Raw genomic sequence first — 16,036 nt, forward strand, 5'->3', positions numbered from 1 at the left:
AAATGGAAGTTAAATTAAGACGAAGATAGTTTAAAATTAAATTATACTGAAATTATTTTACCTAAGTATTTTTAAGTTATTTATTTGATAGTCGAGCCTAGTCTATTAGTAACAGATGTTATCAAAAAAACATCTAATTAATATTTGTCAACTGATTTAATAAAATTACTGAAAAAAAAAAAAAAAAAAAAAAAAAAAATGAAATTTTATATGACTAAAAATTTAATCCCTAAAAAAATAAAGTTTAATAATAATTTAGTTAACTCAAATTTTAATGATTAACTTCATTAAAGAATGAATACATTATATAACTCATTAGTGTTTTTTTTGATCAAACAAATGAAAAATTTTTCCATTTTCAAAAAAAAAAAAAATTTTAAAATGAAAATTTTTTTTGCAGAATAAATCAATTAAATTTTTTTTTTTTCTCTGTAATGCAAAAAAATTTCAAAAAAAGAAAAAGTAGAGAAAAAGCTCTTTTAAATGTTGCACAAGTAAATTTTCCTTTTTAAAAATTTAAAACAATTTGTTCACTAATATTAAAAATTATAGCAATAATTCTAACTCTTTGCTTTTTTTTTTTTTTTTTTTTTTTTGAAGATTTGAAATATTTTTAAAAAAATAAAAAAAAAAAGTATTAATTCTCTTTAATGCTTAAGTAACAAAGCATTTTTGCATTATTAAATGATAATTAGAGAAAGAAAAAATAATTCGCAGTAGCAAATGAATGATTTTTATTCTTTTTCAAACTTAATCAAATGTAAATCATAAATGCAAGAAAATGTTTGAAATTGAAATTTGAAACAAATTTATTTTTAATTGTAAATTTTATATATCTGTGATTGATTTCAAAAAAAAAAAAAAATAGTTTTTCTTGCTGAAAAATTTTCACTTCGACTAATAATAATAATAATAAATAATTTTTCTTTTCTGATAATTTTAAAAAATAAAACTATAAAATGTGAAAGAAATTTTTATATAAATTTTAAAAAATAGCATTAGTGATTAAAATTATATTAATTTTAAATTCAATATCAATTAATTAGTAATGCATCATCATTATTTTCCAATACAATTTACCATCTTTCAATATTGTTTATTAGTTAGGAAAATTTGTGAATGATACTGAGGCAAAGTATAAAAATGATGAGAGAGAGAGGGAGAGAGAAAGAGAGAAAGAAACAAAAGGTTTTTTTTAATTTTATTTATCATTTTATTTATAATTTTTCTTTATCATTTAAATCAAAGATTTAATTATAAATCATTAATTGGACTAAATATTTTTATAACAATGTAAACTGATTCTTTCTTATTTGCTTTTTATTTTAAGTACTATTTTACAAATAACAACAATAATAATAATAATAATAATAATAGCACACATCAATGATCTTCTTGCAATTATCTTAAATGTTTAACTAAAATTTAAATGAAATTAATTGAGTAAAAAAAAAAAAAAAAAAAAGAAATGCTATTAAACACATCAAAATAATTGAATATCAGTTCTATATTAAATATATTTGAAATACTTAAATATAATTAATTACTTTAAAATACTTTCATCAAGTTTCATTTATTGATATTACAATACTTAATTTTAAGATATAAACAATATATTTTAATATATAAAAGTCATTTATCAAATTATGCATAGAATAAGTTATTACGATAAAGTTTAGCTAAGACTTAGTACTGCTCTAACTGGTAACTCTAATGATCTGATTTATGATCTAATTGAAAGAATTTCAGTTCAAATCTTTGAATTGTAATCTGCTAGGTTACTATCAAATGCTTTGGATTACTTCTCATAGATGATAATATCATTACTATAATAATAATAATAATAATAATAATAATAATTTTTTTTGTAATTGTAAAATTTTTTGTAATTTTTTAAATACTATGTGTGTTAAATTATATTGTAAAAAGAAATAACAATGAAAAATAATTGAAATTTAAGAAATTTGCAAAAATTTTGAAAATAATAAAACATTTTGTTTCTTTTTTTTTACTTATTATCAAAAGAATTAGCAATGAATTAGTAAAAAATAATCGTATAATTTATAATTAACATTAAATTGAACCTAAAATGAAAACAATGTAAATATATAAATCAATTATTTGAAATTGAAATAAAGAAGAAGAAAATTGATTGCTCATGTTTAAAAAATGATTTTTTTAACAGATTTGATTATCTAATTAAGATCAAAGTAGAATTTTTTTTTTTAATCATCCATCTCTCCTCTCTCTCTCTCTCTCTCTCTTCTATATTTCATGAATTAAATATTATCAAATACTATCATGATACTACATTTCTGGAAAATACTTTTGTTCTACTTATAGGGCGTATTATTGACTGAGTAAGCTTTTAGCAGGGATATTGTTTGATGTTTTTGTAGTTTTGCTGTTCGATACGCTCTAATTTATGCATCGATGTTTTTGTTTGTTTTTTTTTTTGTTTACAAAATTTATGTTTTACTGATTTTTTAATTATAGCTATAAGCCAATCATTTATGTAATAAACATATTCTCATTTACTTAAAATTAATATTAAATACGCTCTAACTTATGCATCGATGTTTTTGTTTTTTTTTTTGTTTACAAAATTTATGTTTTACTGATTTTTTAATTATAGCTATAAGCCAATCATTTATGTAATAAACATATTCTCATTTACTTAAAATTAATATTAAATACGCTCTAACTTATGCATCGATGTTTTTGTTTTTTTTTTTTTGTTTACAAAATTTATGTTTTACTGATTTTTTAATTATAGCTATAAGCCAATCATTTATGTAATAAACATATTCTCATTTACTTAAAATTAATATTAAATACGCTCTAACTTATGCATCGATGTTTTGTTTTTTGTTTACAAATTTAAGTTTTACCGATTTTTTAATTATAGCTATAAGCCAATCATTTATGTAATAAACATATTCTCATTTACTTAAAATTAATATTAAATACGCTCTAACTTATGCATCGATGTTTTTGTTTTTTGTTTACAAATTTAAGTTTTACCGATTTTTAATTATAGCTATAAGCCAATCATTTATGTAATAAACATATTCTCATTTACTTAAAATTAGTATTAAAAATTTGACAACAATCAATCCGAATCATTGCGGTCCTTAACATCTTCTTGACTTTTCACTATTACTGCAAAAACTTATACCTAAATGCAAATTGTCTCTATTTAGTTACAAAACAGTCTATAGAATCCGTTCCATTTATGATTTAATTTTCGTTTTCCGTTTTTTTTTTTTTTAATAGTTTTTATTTTCTTATTTAGCTTTCAGTGTCATTTGTTTTCGTTTTTTTTTTGCTTTTCACCTTTCTTATTTACCTATTTATTTTTGCAGTAGTAGTTAAGAGTTTTACCTGTAACAGGTCTATTTTTACTATGGTTAACCACTCATATATTTGAAGTTTTTTTTTTTTTTTACTCTAATTTCTTTAGTGATTTTGTTTTCGAAATTTTTGATAATATTTTGATCAAAATTTATTTATTAGACTTCGTATATTATTACTTGTTTATCTCTTTTCTATATATTTTTTCTAAATTTCACTGATTTCATGCTTCCTATTAATTAAATTTTAATTCTTAGAAGTTTTCCCTAAAATTATTTCGTTTTACTTTTTTATTCCCTTCTTTTTAAATTAATTTTAAACTATATCTCCTTGCTATTTCTCATAGCCCGTGTTTTTTTTTTTTATTATTACTTTCCTCATTTTTTGGTCATCTTGGTTCTGCATGCTTTTTTGTTTTGTTTTTTTATATATTAAATTATTTTAATTTTCTCTTTCAAATGTCTTTTTATTAATTATAGTTTTTGTATGTTTTCTGTGATTACTTTAACCTTGTGCATGTCGTTTTGCCAGCTTCACTAATTGCATGCATTTTTCTATTACTATTATTTAGTACATGCCAACCTCATTGAATACATTTTTGGCAAAATGTAATAAAAATTAAGTAAAAAAAGCCCAAAATAAGGTCGTTAAAAAAAAAAAAAGCAAAATTAAAAATTAACTTTTAAGTGGTACAAACAAAAGCGACCAAAACTAAATGACAGCGTAATATATATATTTACTAAAAAGCACGACTTATGTCAAGAAACACAAAATTGGTAAAATTGCCTACCACTGGTTACTGTAACCACTTGCTGCCACTTGCCACTGCAACCACTTGCTACCACTTGCTACCACCTGCCGCTGCAACCACTTGCTACCACTTATCACTGCAGCCACTTCATACCACCTTCCGCTGCAACCACTTGCTACCACTTATCACTGTAGCCACTTGCTACCACCTATCGCTGTAACCACTTGTCACTACAAGTCGCTGCAACCAATTGCTACCACTTGTCACTGTAACCACTTGTCACCACCTGTCGCTGCAACTACTTGCTGTCCCTTGCTAACCGTCTGCTATCGCCTGTTGATGTGACAATTGCGACCACCTGCCGTACAAGCAGCAGTTGGTTGTAGGTGGTTACGATAACAGTTAGCCACAAACTTGCAGCAGTAAGTGGTTACTGTGGCGTTATTGCAACAAGTGACTATTGTAACACGTGGTCACAGGCGGTTATAGTTCACGGTAGCATGTGGTTGCATATTTACTCACCATTTTATATCATTCTTTTAAAAAATAATAATATCAATTAAAAAATAATTATCAAATGTTTATCAAATATGGTATGGTCAAAAGAATGGTAAAAGATTGTTAATGAATAAGTAGTGATGTGATCAATAAGATCATCAATAAAGTCATTTCATCTTGAACAATTTCATCTCACTCAAACGATTGAATTAACATTCAATTTTCTCACTTTATCAATTTTTAAAACTCATTTTAAATTGTTGAAAAATTCCTGAAAAGTTTACATTTTCAAAGAAAAAAGTTACATATAGAAAGTATTTCTATCGATTTATCATTCTTTTTTTGTTAACATTCCTCCATTCTCTCTCTTTCATTTTAAATTTGTGCTCACAAAGTTGTCAAATTGATCGATCCACGTCCATCAGTGTTGCTCTTATTGTGCTATCGATTTGAGATCTAAGCAATTAGCCATTGCTCTTATCCTTTTCCTATTTTGATTCTTTTCTGCATCATTTCTACTATTCCTTCTCTCATACTTTCTCTCACTCACCCTCTCTCTCCCTCTCTCTCTCTCTCTCTCCATTTCTCTCTCTCTTCATTAAAAGTAGAAGCACATTTTCCATTTCATTCTGCAATATCGAAAAATGCTTTTCCTAGTTCTCTTTGCGTCCATGTGAAGTATTTATTATGTAATTCAGGACAATTTGTATTTATTCATTAATTTCTCTCTTATTAATTACTTAAAAAGTGGAGTGATAAGTGAGAATAACGATAATGATAGTGATAATGATTGATAGTGATGATAATGATAGTGATAATGGTTGGTAGTGATGATAATGATAATGGTTGATTGAATACATTGTTGTAGTATAGTGGCATAGTGACCACCGCAGTTAGGAAAAGGAACGATAGCCATTGGAGAAACATATTTATGAAATAGGAAAGGTCAAGGTTAACTTATTCCTCTCAGTTGTTGACTAATTCATGTGTTTATATTTTGACCTATATTTATTTCAATAGTTCTATGATTAATCATAACTAAATTACAATCGCTATAGTATATACTACCTTTTTATATTTGCCAATTCGTATTATAATCCATTTTCTGCTACGTTAATTTCATTTATTTTATAATTTGTAACTTTTGTAAAGATAATAATAAATGAACAGTTATTCATATTTTAAAAGGATATAAAATTTGTTTATATTTGTATAATATTTGTTGTTTTATTAAATATTAATTAGATAGCATTTATTGCTAATTAAATAAATGATATATAATATTTATAATTGTATTATATTAATTGAATAATTTTCATTAATTTAAATTTCATTCATACGTTCATTTATTTTTTTTTATTTTCTTTTACGTTCATAATTTAATTTGTTTTTGTTTATTTCTGTTTTTCTAATTATTTATTCGTTCATGTTTACATTTATATGATTTATTTTTCTTTATCTCTTTTACCCATATCACTTCACTTCGTCACTTTTTTATTTACTTTATAATCGATTTTTTAAAATTTTTATCTACTTGTCTACTTCTTCATATATTTATTTACTTATGTGTTTCGACTAATTTATTTGTTCCTTCATATTTACATAATTTATTTGATCAGCAACAGTTTAGCATATACTAATTGATAAGACAAGAAATATTAAATGATAATAAATGATAAAAACGAACTGTTCGTGACGAAAGAAACAACGAAAAACTAATTAAATAATTTAAAATGTATGTGATTTGAGGACTAAAGCGTATGTATGATTCATTGATTAAACACATATATGATTTACTGATTAAGCGCGTGTACGTGATTTATTGATTAGACGTGCATAAGTGATTTATTGATTAGACGTACATAAGTGATTTACTGATTAAGCGCGTGTACGTTATTTACTAATTAAGCGCACATACGTGATTTATTGATTAGACGTACATAAGTAATTTACTGATTAAGCGCGTGTACGTTATTTACTAATTAAGCGCACATACGTGATTTATTGATTAGACGTACATAAGTGATCTACTAATTAAGCGCACATACGTGATTTATTGATTAGACATACATAAGTGATTTACTAATTAAGCTCACATATAACTGAAAGCACATTTGCTAATTGAATTTTTCCTATTCATAATATTTTAGATTTTCAACGATGGGACGAAAAGATGTTGGCGATTTTATCGAGTTTGGTAAATATACTGGCTTCCTTTGTTTACTGTATGAGTTATTGGTGGTATCACAAGTTAGTAATCTTATCTACATGATTTATGGAGGTATGCTTCCATTTTCATTTTACTCTTTTTTCTTCAAAATTTATTTATTATTAAAAGTTTTTACAGAAAAACTTTTTTCTTGCTATAGTTTTTATTAAATAATTAAATTTTATTAAATAAAATTTTCTTAATATTTTACTTATATTTAACATTTCATATTGAAATATTCCAGATTTACATTTTTTGTTCATTTGTATTTAATAAATATTGCAAGTGCTCTCTTTTTTTTTTTTTTTTTTTTTTTAATTCTGAAATAAATAGTTTTAAAGATTAGGTCATTTATTGATTAACTTTTAGTTTATTTTCATTTTTTTTTTTCTTGTATCAGTATTTTCAAAAAGAAAAAAATTATTTTTTTGGAATATTTATTTCCTAAAAAATTTTTTTCGTCAATTTAAAAAAAAAAAAGAAATAAATGAATAAATTGAATGAAAAATTTACTTCCGTTTTTACTTGTAAGTAAGAAAACTTTGGAACTACTTTTTTGTTGCTAATTTAATCTGCAATCTGCAACGAACATCATTTATGTAATTTAGAAATAATTTATTTATAATTAGAAATAATTTAGCAAATATTCGTTTTCAAATTAAAACATCTAAATTCTAAAAATTTTACTTATTTTTTTTTTAAGTGCAATATATACCAATTTAATTCGAGAAACTTTTTCGAGAAAATCTTTTTTTTTTTTTGGAAAAATGTTTTGACATAAAGAATTTCTAGTAGAAGAATATTTGATCTAAATTGTATTTTTTGTAAATATGAAGAAATGATGGTTGGTGATATTTCCTCTGAGAAATTTACCATTTTTTTTTTATTAGTATAATAATAATAATTAGGGTAACTGTTTGTATTAAAAATTTAAAGAAAAAAAAATTAGGAAATAACTTTATATTATTATTCAGCAATGTTAGTTGTTTATCAATTGATCAAAATAGTGGTTTAACTAATACTTATATATATATACCTGCATACCTTTATTCCATATTAATCAGTCAAACTGATAAGGATGTCAAAAAAGTTCTAATCATTCTAATCATTCTTCATAAGTTCTAATCATTACTATCATCATCTCTTTGGTAATATTTAATTAATTAATTTGGAACTGAAAGTATCATGCACAAATAAGTTATCACAACTTTAACAAGTATTAATTAAATTTCTTGATCATGTTTTTTTTTTTTTTTTTATTATTATCTGTTGTGGTAATGTACCGGTTCACATGAGTGACTTTATCTTATCACTTTTATCACTTAGATAGCATTTTGGATAAGAATGCACTAGATTATATCACCAAATCTATTAATTTAGGTGAAATAGGTACTCCGATTACGAATGAATGAAATTAGTAATTAGTTTATTTATTTGTTTATTTATTTCACTTTAAGTTAATCTTTTTTTTTTTTTTTGCGCTTTTCACTTTATTTAATTAGCATACATTTCAGTTATTGTATTTATTCGGTGATTAATTCACTGATAAAATGACCGTCTTGATAAGTGTCTTAATATCTTTTTTACATTTTTTTTTTTTTAAATTTATGAGATATAGTAATTTAAGTTTATATAAGAAACAAAGATCCTACTAATAAATACAAAATGAATATACTCTAGCAAATTTTTGTGTATTATTTTTTAAATTTAATTTGATAAGCTAGAGAAAAGTTAGCCAATAAATAATTAATAAGCATTTTTAGACATATGTGTGTATTTGATTTCTTATATTCTTATCTTATCATATAATCAAATCATATAATTTACTCATACTTCTTTGTGTTAATAAAATAATTTGGAATATTTCAAATATTTGAGTGTTTAAGTTATTGAATTTATTTTCAATATTTTCTTGCTAAATGAAAGTCTAAAATACCACTAAAGTTTCATTTGCAAAAAAGGAATGAAATGAAGTTTTCATGATATATAAAAAATGTAAGAGAAAATTTTAATTTTCATTTTTAATTTGAAGATATATTTAAATATATAAATATTTAAATTATATGCATGCTTTTTATAATATGTATTCTAACATACAATGAAAAGAATAGAATTTTATTATTAGTTGATAGAACACGATGATATTTCATTTTTTTTTTATATCATAAAGATAATAGAAATTTAATTTGCATTATCATTTTAGATAATGATAATAGGGCTTGTAATTTATTAAACTTTAAAATTACTTTTAAAAAGAGTGTAATCTTACTATTAAATTAAAAGCTGTTCATTGTACAAATACCTTTGTTTTAAGTAAAATTACCGCTTATCAGTTGCTTATCAGTTCTTATCATTTTAGGTGCTGCAACACGTATCGAAGGATGCGATGGTCATATGTTTACTGGTATATCATCAAAACAACAATGTGAGCAATACGATAATTATATGAATTCAACAGGAGAATGTTCAGAACCAATTTTAGGCGCAGATTTTGAATCAGTTGCTTATGAAGTGAGTGATATTTAGTTTGATTAGAATAAAAAAAAAAACTGATAATTAAGTTTGCATTGTTCGTACTTTTAAAACATTTTTTTCCTTTTACTTTTTCCTAAACAATAATATTGCAAAAATTAATAAAAAGTAAGCACTAAATTGAGAAAATCTTAAAAGTATTAAATATCTGATCAATACATCTTACTAGTTTAATCTCTTCCTCCTTTTCTCTCTCTCTCTCCCTCTCTCTCTCTCTCTCCAATAATATTGCAAAAGTTAATAAAAAGTAAGCACTAAATTGAGAGAAAAAATCTTAAAAGTATTAAATATCTGATCAATACATTTTACTAATCTCTTCCTCCTTTTCTCTCTCTCTCTCCCTCTCTCTCTCTCTCCAATAATATTGCAAAAAGTTAATAAAAAGTAAGCACTAAATTGAGAGAGAAAATCTTAAAAGTATTAAATATCTGATCAATAGATTTTACTAGTTTAATCTCTTCCTCCTTTTCTCTCTCTCCCTCTCTCTCCCTCTCTTTCCCTCTCTTTCTCCCTCTCTCTCTCTCCAATAATATTGCAAAAATTAATAAAAAGTAAGCACTAAATTGAGAAAATCTTAAAAGTATTAAATATCTGATCAGTACATTTTACTAGTTTAATCTCTTCCTCCTTTTCTCTCTCTCTCTCTCTCCAATAATATTGCAAAAAGTTAATAAAAAGTAAGCACTAAATTGAGAGAGAAAATCTTAAAAGTATTAAATATCTGATCAATACATTTTACTAGTTTAATCTCTTCCTCCTTTTCTCTCTCTCTCCCTCTCTCTCTCTCTCTTATTCTCAAAGTAATCAATTGTTGGTAAAAGCAGAAAAAACTATTAAATTTGAATTTGATTAAAATTAAAAAATTAAATTTGATAAAAAGAAAAGGCACAAAATAAGTATAAATTACAATATAATATAGTTTGAATATTTCCGATATTTTGAAATTCATGCAATTAATATTTGAATATTTCAGTTTCATTATTTTTGTAATTCAGCGAGCAAAGTTAAAATGAGTATATCGTTGCAAATGATTGGTATTATGTTTGGTGCGATGACATTTGGACAACTTTCTGATATGTTTGGTCGAAGAGCGGTGAATTATTCCTCCTTCAAATTATTTTTTGAATTAATTATTAAATTAATATAATCATTAAAGTCATTAATGTTAACAGCAATCTAACCTTTCTTTTTTGATAATTAGCAAACATTTGAAAATTATTATTTATACTAATAAACACACAAGATATACTCTATATGTTATCTGAGAATACTGAATAATAATAATAATTTAAGTATTCTAATTTTTTTAAATGATTTTTTTTTTTTTTTTTTTGACAGTTAGCAAACATTTGAAAATTATTATTTATACTAATAAACACACAAGATATACTCTATATGTTATCTGAGAATACTGAATAGTATTAATTTAAGTATTCTAATTTTTTTAAATGAAATTTTTCACTAAATGATCACTTTATAACTAACAAATTCATTAGTTCGTTTTATGATAAAATTAATAGTGAATTTTGGTTCAAAAATTACTTAAACATTAGCAACTTTTTTTTTCAAAAAATCATCACTATAACAAAGAGCAATGTTTGTTTACAAATAACAAATTAATATGAAATATTTCAATGAAAATTATTTATTTAAAATAATTTACAATTTGCTCATCTATTCATACAAAAAGAAAATAAAAAAAAAAAAAAAAACAAATAAATAAATAAGTTAAAAACGAAGCAAATTGAATCATTTTGCGTCACATTTTTAGATTCTTTTATTTGGAACAATTGGCTTAATTATTAGCGGTTTAGCATCAACATTCATAAATAATTTGGTTGCTTTCACAGCTGCTCGATTTTTTGTAATGTTTTTCACCGGTGGAAAACATAGGTGAAGCTAAAACATTTTATTATCAATTAAATTTATAAGAAATTTAATTGAAACATAAATTCTTTTTATAGCAATCGATTAAAATGAACAAATTTGAGAAATTTTAATTAATAATAAATGTCTTAAATTCAATCTTTTTTTTTTTTTTTCGACATTTTGATATTATTGTTGCAATATTTTTTTTCTTGTTGAATATATCAAAATTTGAATATTGTTAAATCATTTTTTTTTTTTTTTTTTTTGAAGAAAAACTAGAAGTAAGTTTAATTACAAAAAAGAAAATAAAGTAAATGAAAAATTAAAATATATTAAAAAAATTTGGAATAGATATATTGCTAATAAATTTTCCTAATTTCATATCATTCTAAATTGAACCATAAATAAATAATTAATAATATCCGGAAAAATATATCTTTAGAATTTTTTTTTTTTTTTTTTTTGTAGTGTTTCTTATGTATTTATGATGGAAAATTTGCCTGCTAAACATCGTATGTGGATGGTTACGGTTATTACCTATTCTCCGAATTATATCATTTTTACCGGTTTAGCATATTTAACTGGCGAATGGCGTTTACTGTCTCGTGTTGTCGCTCTTTTAACAGTTCTTCCGGGTATTCTATTAATGTAAGTTTTTTTTTAAAAAAAAAAAAAAAGAAAGCAAAGAAATTGAAATTTCAAATTCTTATCAGTATTTTTTGTTACAGATAATCAAAAAAAAAAAAAAAGATTTTTGAAATTATCATAATCTAATTATAGTTTTCTTCTTTTTTTTCACATTATCATTTATATCTATTCATGTAATTTGTATTGGTTATTATTTACATTTATTATTGCTATTATTGTTATTACTATTAATTACAATTAATCATCAATTATTAATTAATTATTTGTTATTTACTACTATCATTTGTTATTTACTATTGATAATTTTTTATTATCATTAATTTGTTAATTTCTTTAGATTTGCATATGAAAGTCCAAGATGGTTAATTCAGAAGGGTAAAATTGATGATGCTCGTCAAGCGCTTGTTGGTATGAGTAGATGGGATAATAAGAATACTTCGGAACGCCTTCAAGAATTAGATTTTTTGTTGGACAAAGAACGTGAACGTTTAAGAGAGGTATAAAATTTGACTCTTTTTTTTTTTTTTAAAGAAATTTTTTAATACAATTTTTAGCTGAAGAAATTTAAAAAAAAATTTTTGAAAGTTTTGTTTAATTTTAGGCAACTGCAAAATCAAACACGAAGAATTACACATATTGTCATCTATTCTCGAACAAAAATTTTGCATCATATAGCATTCTTTTTGCTTATAGTCTGTATGTTATATTTTTATTATTTTTATTTTTTTTTAAAAAAAAAGATAAAGAGAGAAATGTATTATAAATGATTTTATTTTACTTAATAAATAAAGCATGAAAAAAATTACAAATATTTTGCATAATGAAGTTTTTTTTTTTCTTAAATTTATATTTTATAATTTGATAATTAATTTTTGATTTGATTTTAAACATTATCTCTTATCAGTATTAATCTAATCAACGAATAAATTAAATGATTGATTGATTGATTGATTGATTGATTGATGTTGTAAATTTATTTTATATTAATTAATATTGGTACAATTTCTTCTCTGATTTATTTTGTTACATATTCAAATATTGTAATAAGATTATGAATTGAAGAAATATGAAAATCTATTCCTAGCAAATTATAATTATACAATGAATATTAGAATGAAGTATTCAAATAACTATTTTATGATTTAATTTTTAATTTTCAGGATGATTACAAGCATCATCTCATACGGATTAGTTTTTAATATGGAAAAACTTTCCGGTTCCATTTATCTGAACACCATCATTGTTGGCTCATTGCGCTATGCGATTAATCTTATTTGCGCCATTATTGATATTAAATTCATTTGGGCTGGACGACGTCTTCTACATGGTTTATCGATGTTTTTTATTGCTATCAGTCTTGGCTTCGTCTTTTTGATCATTCTATTTGGTATATTTTTTATTTTATAATAATATTTTATTAAATATACAAATAAAAATTAAATATGAAAGTAAAAAAAAAAAAGTTAAAGATTAAATATATAAATAAAAATTTCAAAAAAATTTTTTTTTATCATACAAATTAAATATATACAAAAAAGTATAATACAAATGTTATCTACAAAAAAAAGTTTTTCTTTTTAGGTTTTAATTTACAAACAATTATTCGTATTACGGCTTTATCAGCAGCAGCAATGTGTAGTCAAATTTACATATTAAATGCTGTCACACCATCAGAACTATTCCCAACAGCTATACGTAATAAGGAAATTGGCTTTATTCAAACATTTAATCGTATTGGCAATATTATTGCACCACAAATTTTTGTTATTGTATGCTTTATTTTATTTTATTTTATTTTTTTTTTTTTAAAAATAATTTTAGAATTTTGTAATAAAATGAAAAAAAAAAAAAAAAAAAAGGCTTAAAAGTTAGCTTTGTTGAACATACATTAAGTGCTAAAATAGTAGTCAAAATATTTAAATAAACCAATGAGTTAATTATTTAGGAGAAATTTAAAAGTTTATATATGAATTAAACTTTATTTTGAATGAAATTCTCAAAAAAAAAAAAAATGTATTTGTATAATAGTATTACTTTTTTTTTTTTTTTTCGTTGAAATGATAACCAATTTTAGGTTTAATTAAATATGATAATGATATGAAAATGAGAATTGAATTATTTAACTGAATGAGTAGAATTGTTTTGATAAATTGATTAGATAATAATATGATATCTTATTTAATAAACATTATTTTTGCAGTTTTATTCATTAATAATTAAATTGAAAATTATGCAAATTTAGGGTGAACTATGGCCTCCACTTCCGTATCTTACAATGTGTCTTTTTGCTTTGATTGAAGTAATGGCATTTCTATGGATTATTCCCGAAACTAAAGGAAAACCAATGCCTGATCGAATGCCTGGTGATGAGGATACTACTATTAGAGCTGTTAAACCACTGATTAAAATTGATAAGAAAAGTGATGAACGTGTGCCATTAAATGAAATGAAAAAATGAAATTTTGTTTTTTTGAAGAGAAAAAAGAATGCTTTTAAAGCTTATTCATCTTCTAGTCTTTTAAATTTTTTCTTTCAAATAATAAAGATAAGAAAGACGAAATCTTTTTTTTTTTTTTTTTTTTTTTTTTTTAGCATAACTACTTTACGATAAATTTCATAAAATTATTTACCATTTTATTGCCTAGCTAATACTAATACACTTTTCAACACTTTTTTTTTTTTTGATAATTAATTTAAAATGTTAATTAGACGATTCATTTATTGCGAAAAATTTTTGATATAATAATATTTACTTCATCTTTTGAATCATTTAATTCAAATAAAATTTTTATTCAAAATAGTTTTTAAAAATTTTCCATATATTGTTTGAAAATTATTATCAGTGCGTGAGTCTGTTGCATTAAATTCGAATCATTCGTTCGTATAATTCCAAAATATGAATTTTATTTTTTTGCATTTTTCTTTCATTTCTTATGTTTTATTTATTTGCTTATTTATTCCATTATAATTTTTCATTTTTTCATTAAAATTAATGAAAAGATATTGAGTCTTTCTAGTTCTTTTTTTTTTTTTCCTTTTTAAATTCTCTTATCTTTGTTTATTATTATCATCTATCACCATCACTTTACAGTTTTATCATTTATGTTAAGCTGTACCATTTAATTAAGCAGGTTTAGAAAAAAAACAAAAGGCTTATTTTATATATTAATTTTTCTTCATGAATATTTCAATTTTTTTTTAAAAAAATTTAAAAAAGAAAAAAAAAAGATTATTCATTTATGCAACAAACATAAAACACATAACAATTTTTTTTTTTTTTTTTTAAAAATTTAATAGCTATCATTTTAGTTATTTGATATCTCTAGCTAGTCATTTTTTCCTTATGCTTTCTAATCACTTTATCAATGATAAATTTTTTTCAACGTATTCTCAATATACTTACGCTTACGTATTTCACGTTTTTTTGTTTTTTTCTTTTTTTTTTAAAGTTTGTTTTATTTTGGTCAGTATTATTAATTGTCCATGCTTTATGGCTTGTTTTTTTCTTTCTTCTTTTCTCTCTCCCTCTCTCTCTCTCTCTCTCTCTTTTATTATTAATTTAAAGAAATTTTATTTATTTTCATTATTTTGCTTTCTATTTCAAATTTTAAAATTAGTACACTCAGTACAAAATTAATTTAAAGAAATTTATTTATTTTCATTATTTTGCTTTCTATTTCAAATTTTAAAATTGGTACAAATCAAATTTTTTGTTTATATAAATCATATTTGTAAGAAATATTAGCAAATACCATTTTTATAGTCTAATTTTTGCATGTAATTTACTAATTTTTAAGACTAATTACTAAGGTTCGTTTTGTTTTAAATTAAAATTCAATTATTTCTAAGATATCTAATTTTTCATCCATTTGTTTTCTCACATTTATTAGTAAATATTGATTCCTCTCATTAATAAACATTCAATTAGTTCCAAAAAAAAAAAAATTCCTTAATTTCATCTGTTTTTTTTTTTTTTATTTTTCTGTTTACTATCAAAATTCTCATTCTTCATAGCAATCATTTTGATTTTATTGTTTAAATACAATTTTAAATTATCAAATTATATTTTCATTGATTTGTTTATAAGAATGAAATGAGCCGATTTTTTTTTTTTTTTTTAAATTTATTTTATTTTTTAGAAATCTGATTAGATTAGCAGAGAAAATCAAATGATA

At 22.7% G+C, this 16,036-nt stretch overlaps 1 protein-coding gene across 1 annotated transcript; it reads left to right on the plus strand.

The window, feature by feature from the left end:
• Positions 1-6,763: 6,763 nt before the first annotated feature.
• Bm59 (Uncharacterized protein) lies at positions 6,764-14,319 on the plus strand (the record flags this gene model as incomplete). The annotated part of the gene is made up of 10 exons (XM_043079742.1): positions 6,764-6,884; positions 9,172-9,323; positions 10,318-10,437; positions 11,116-11,237; positions 11,682-11,861; positions 12,199-12,358; positions 12,463-12,557; positions 13,022-13,248; positions 13,443-13,630; positions 14,104-14,319. The coding sequence occupies 10 exons, from the start codon at positions 6,764-6,766 to the stop codon at positions 14,317-14,319; spliced, it is 1,581 nt and encodes a 526-aa protein (XP_042935676.1).
• Positions 14,320-16,036: the final 1,717 nt, after the last annotated feature.

The sequence above is a fragment of the Brugia malayi genome (genome assembly GCF_000002995.4).
Source record: "Brugia malayi strain FR3 genome assembly, contig: Bm_v4_Chr3_scaffold_001, whole genome shotgun sequence".
Lineage (NCBI taxonomy): Eukaryota > Metazoa > Nematoda > Chromadorea > Rhabditida > Onchocercidae > Brugia > Brugia malayi.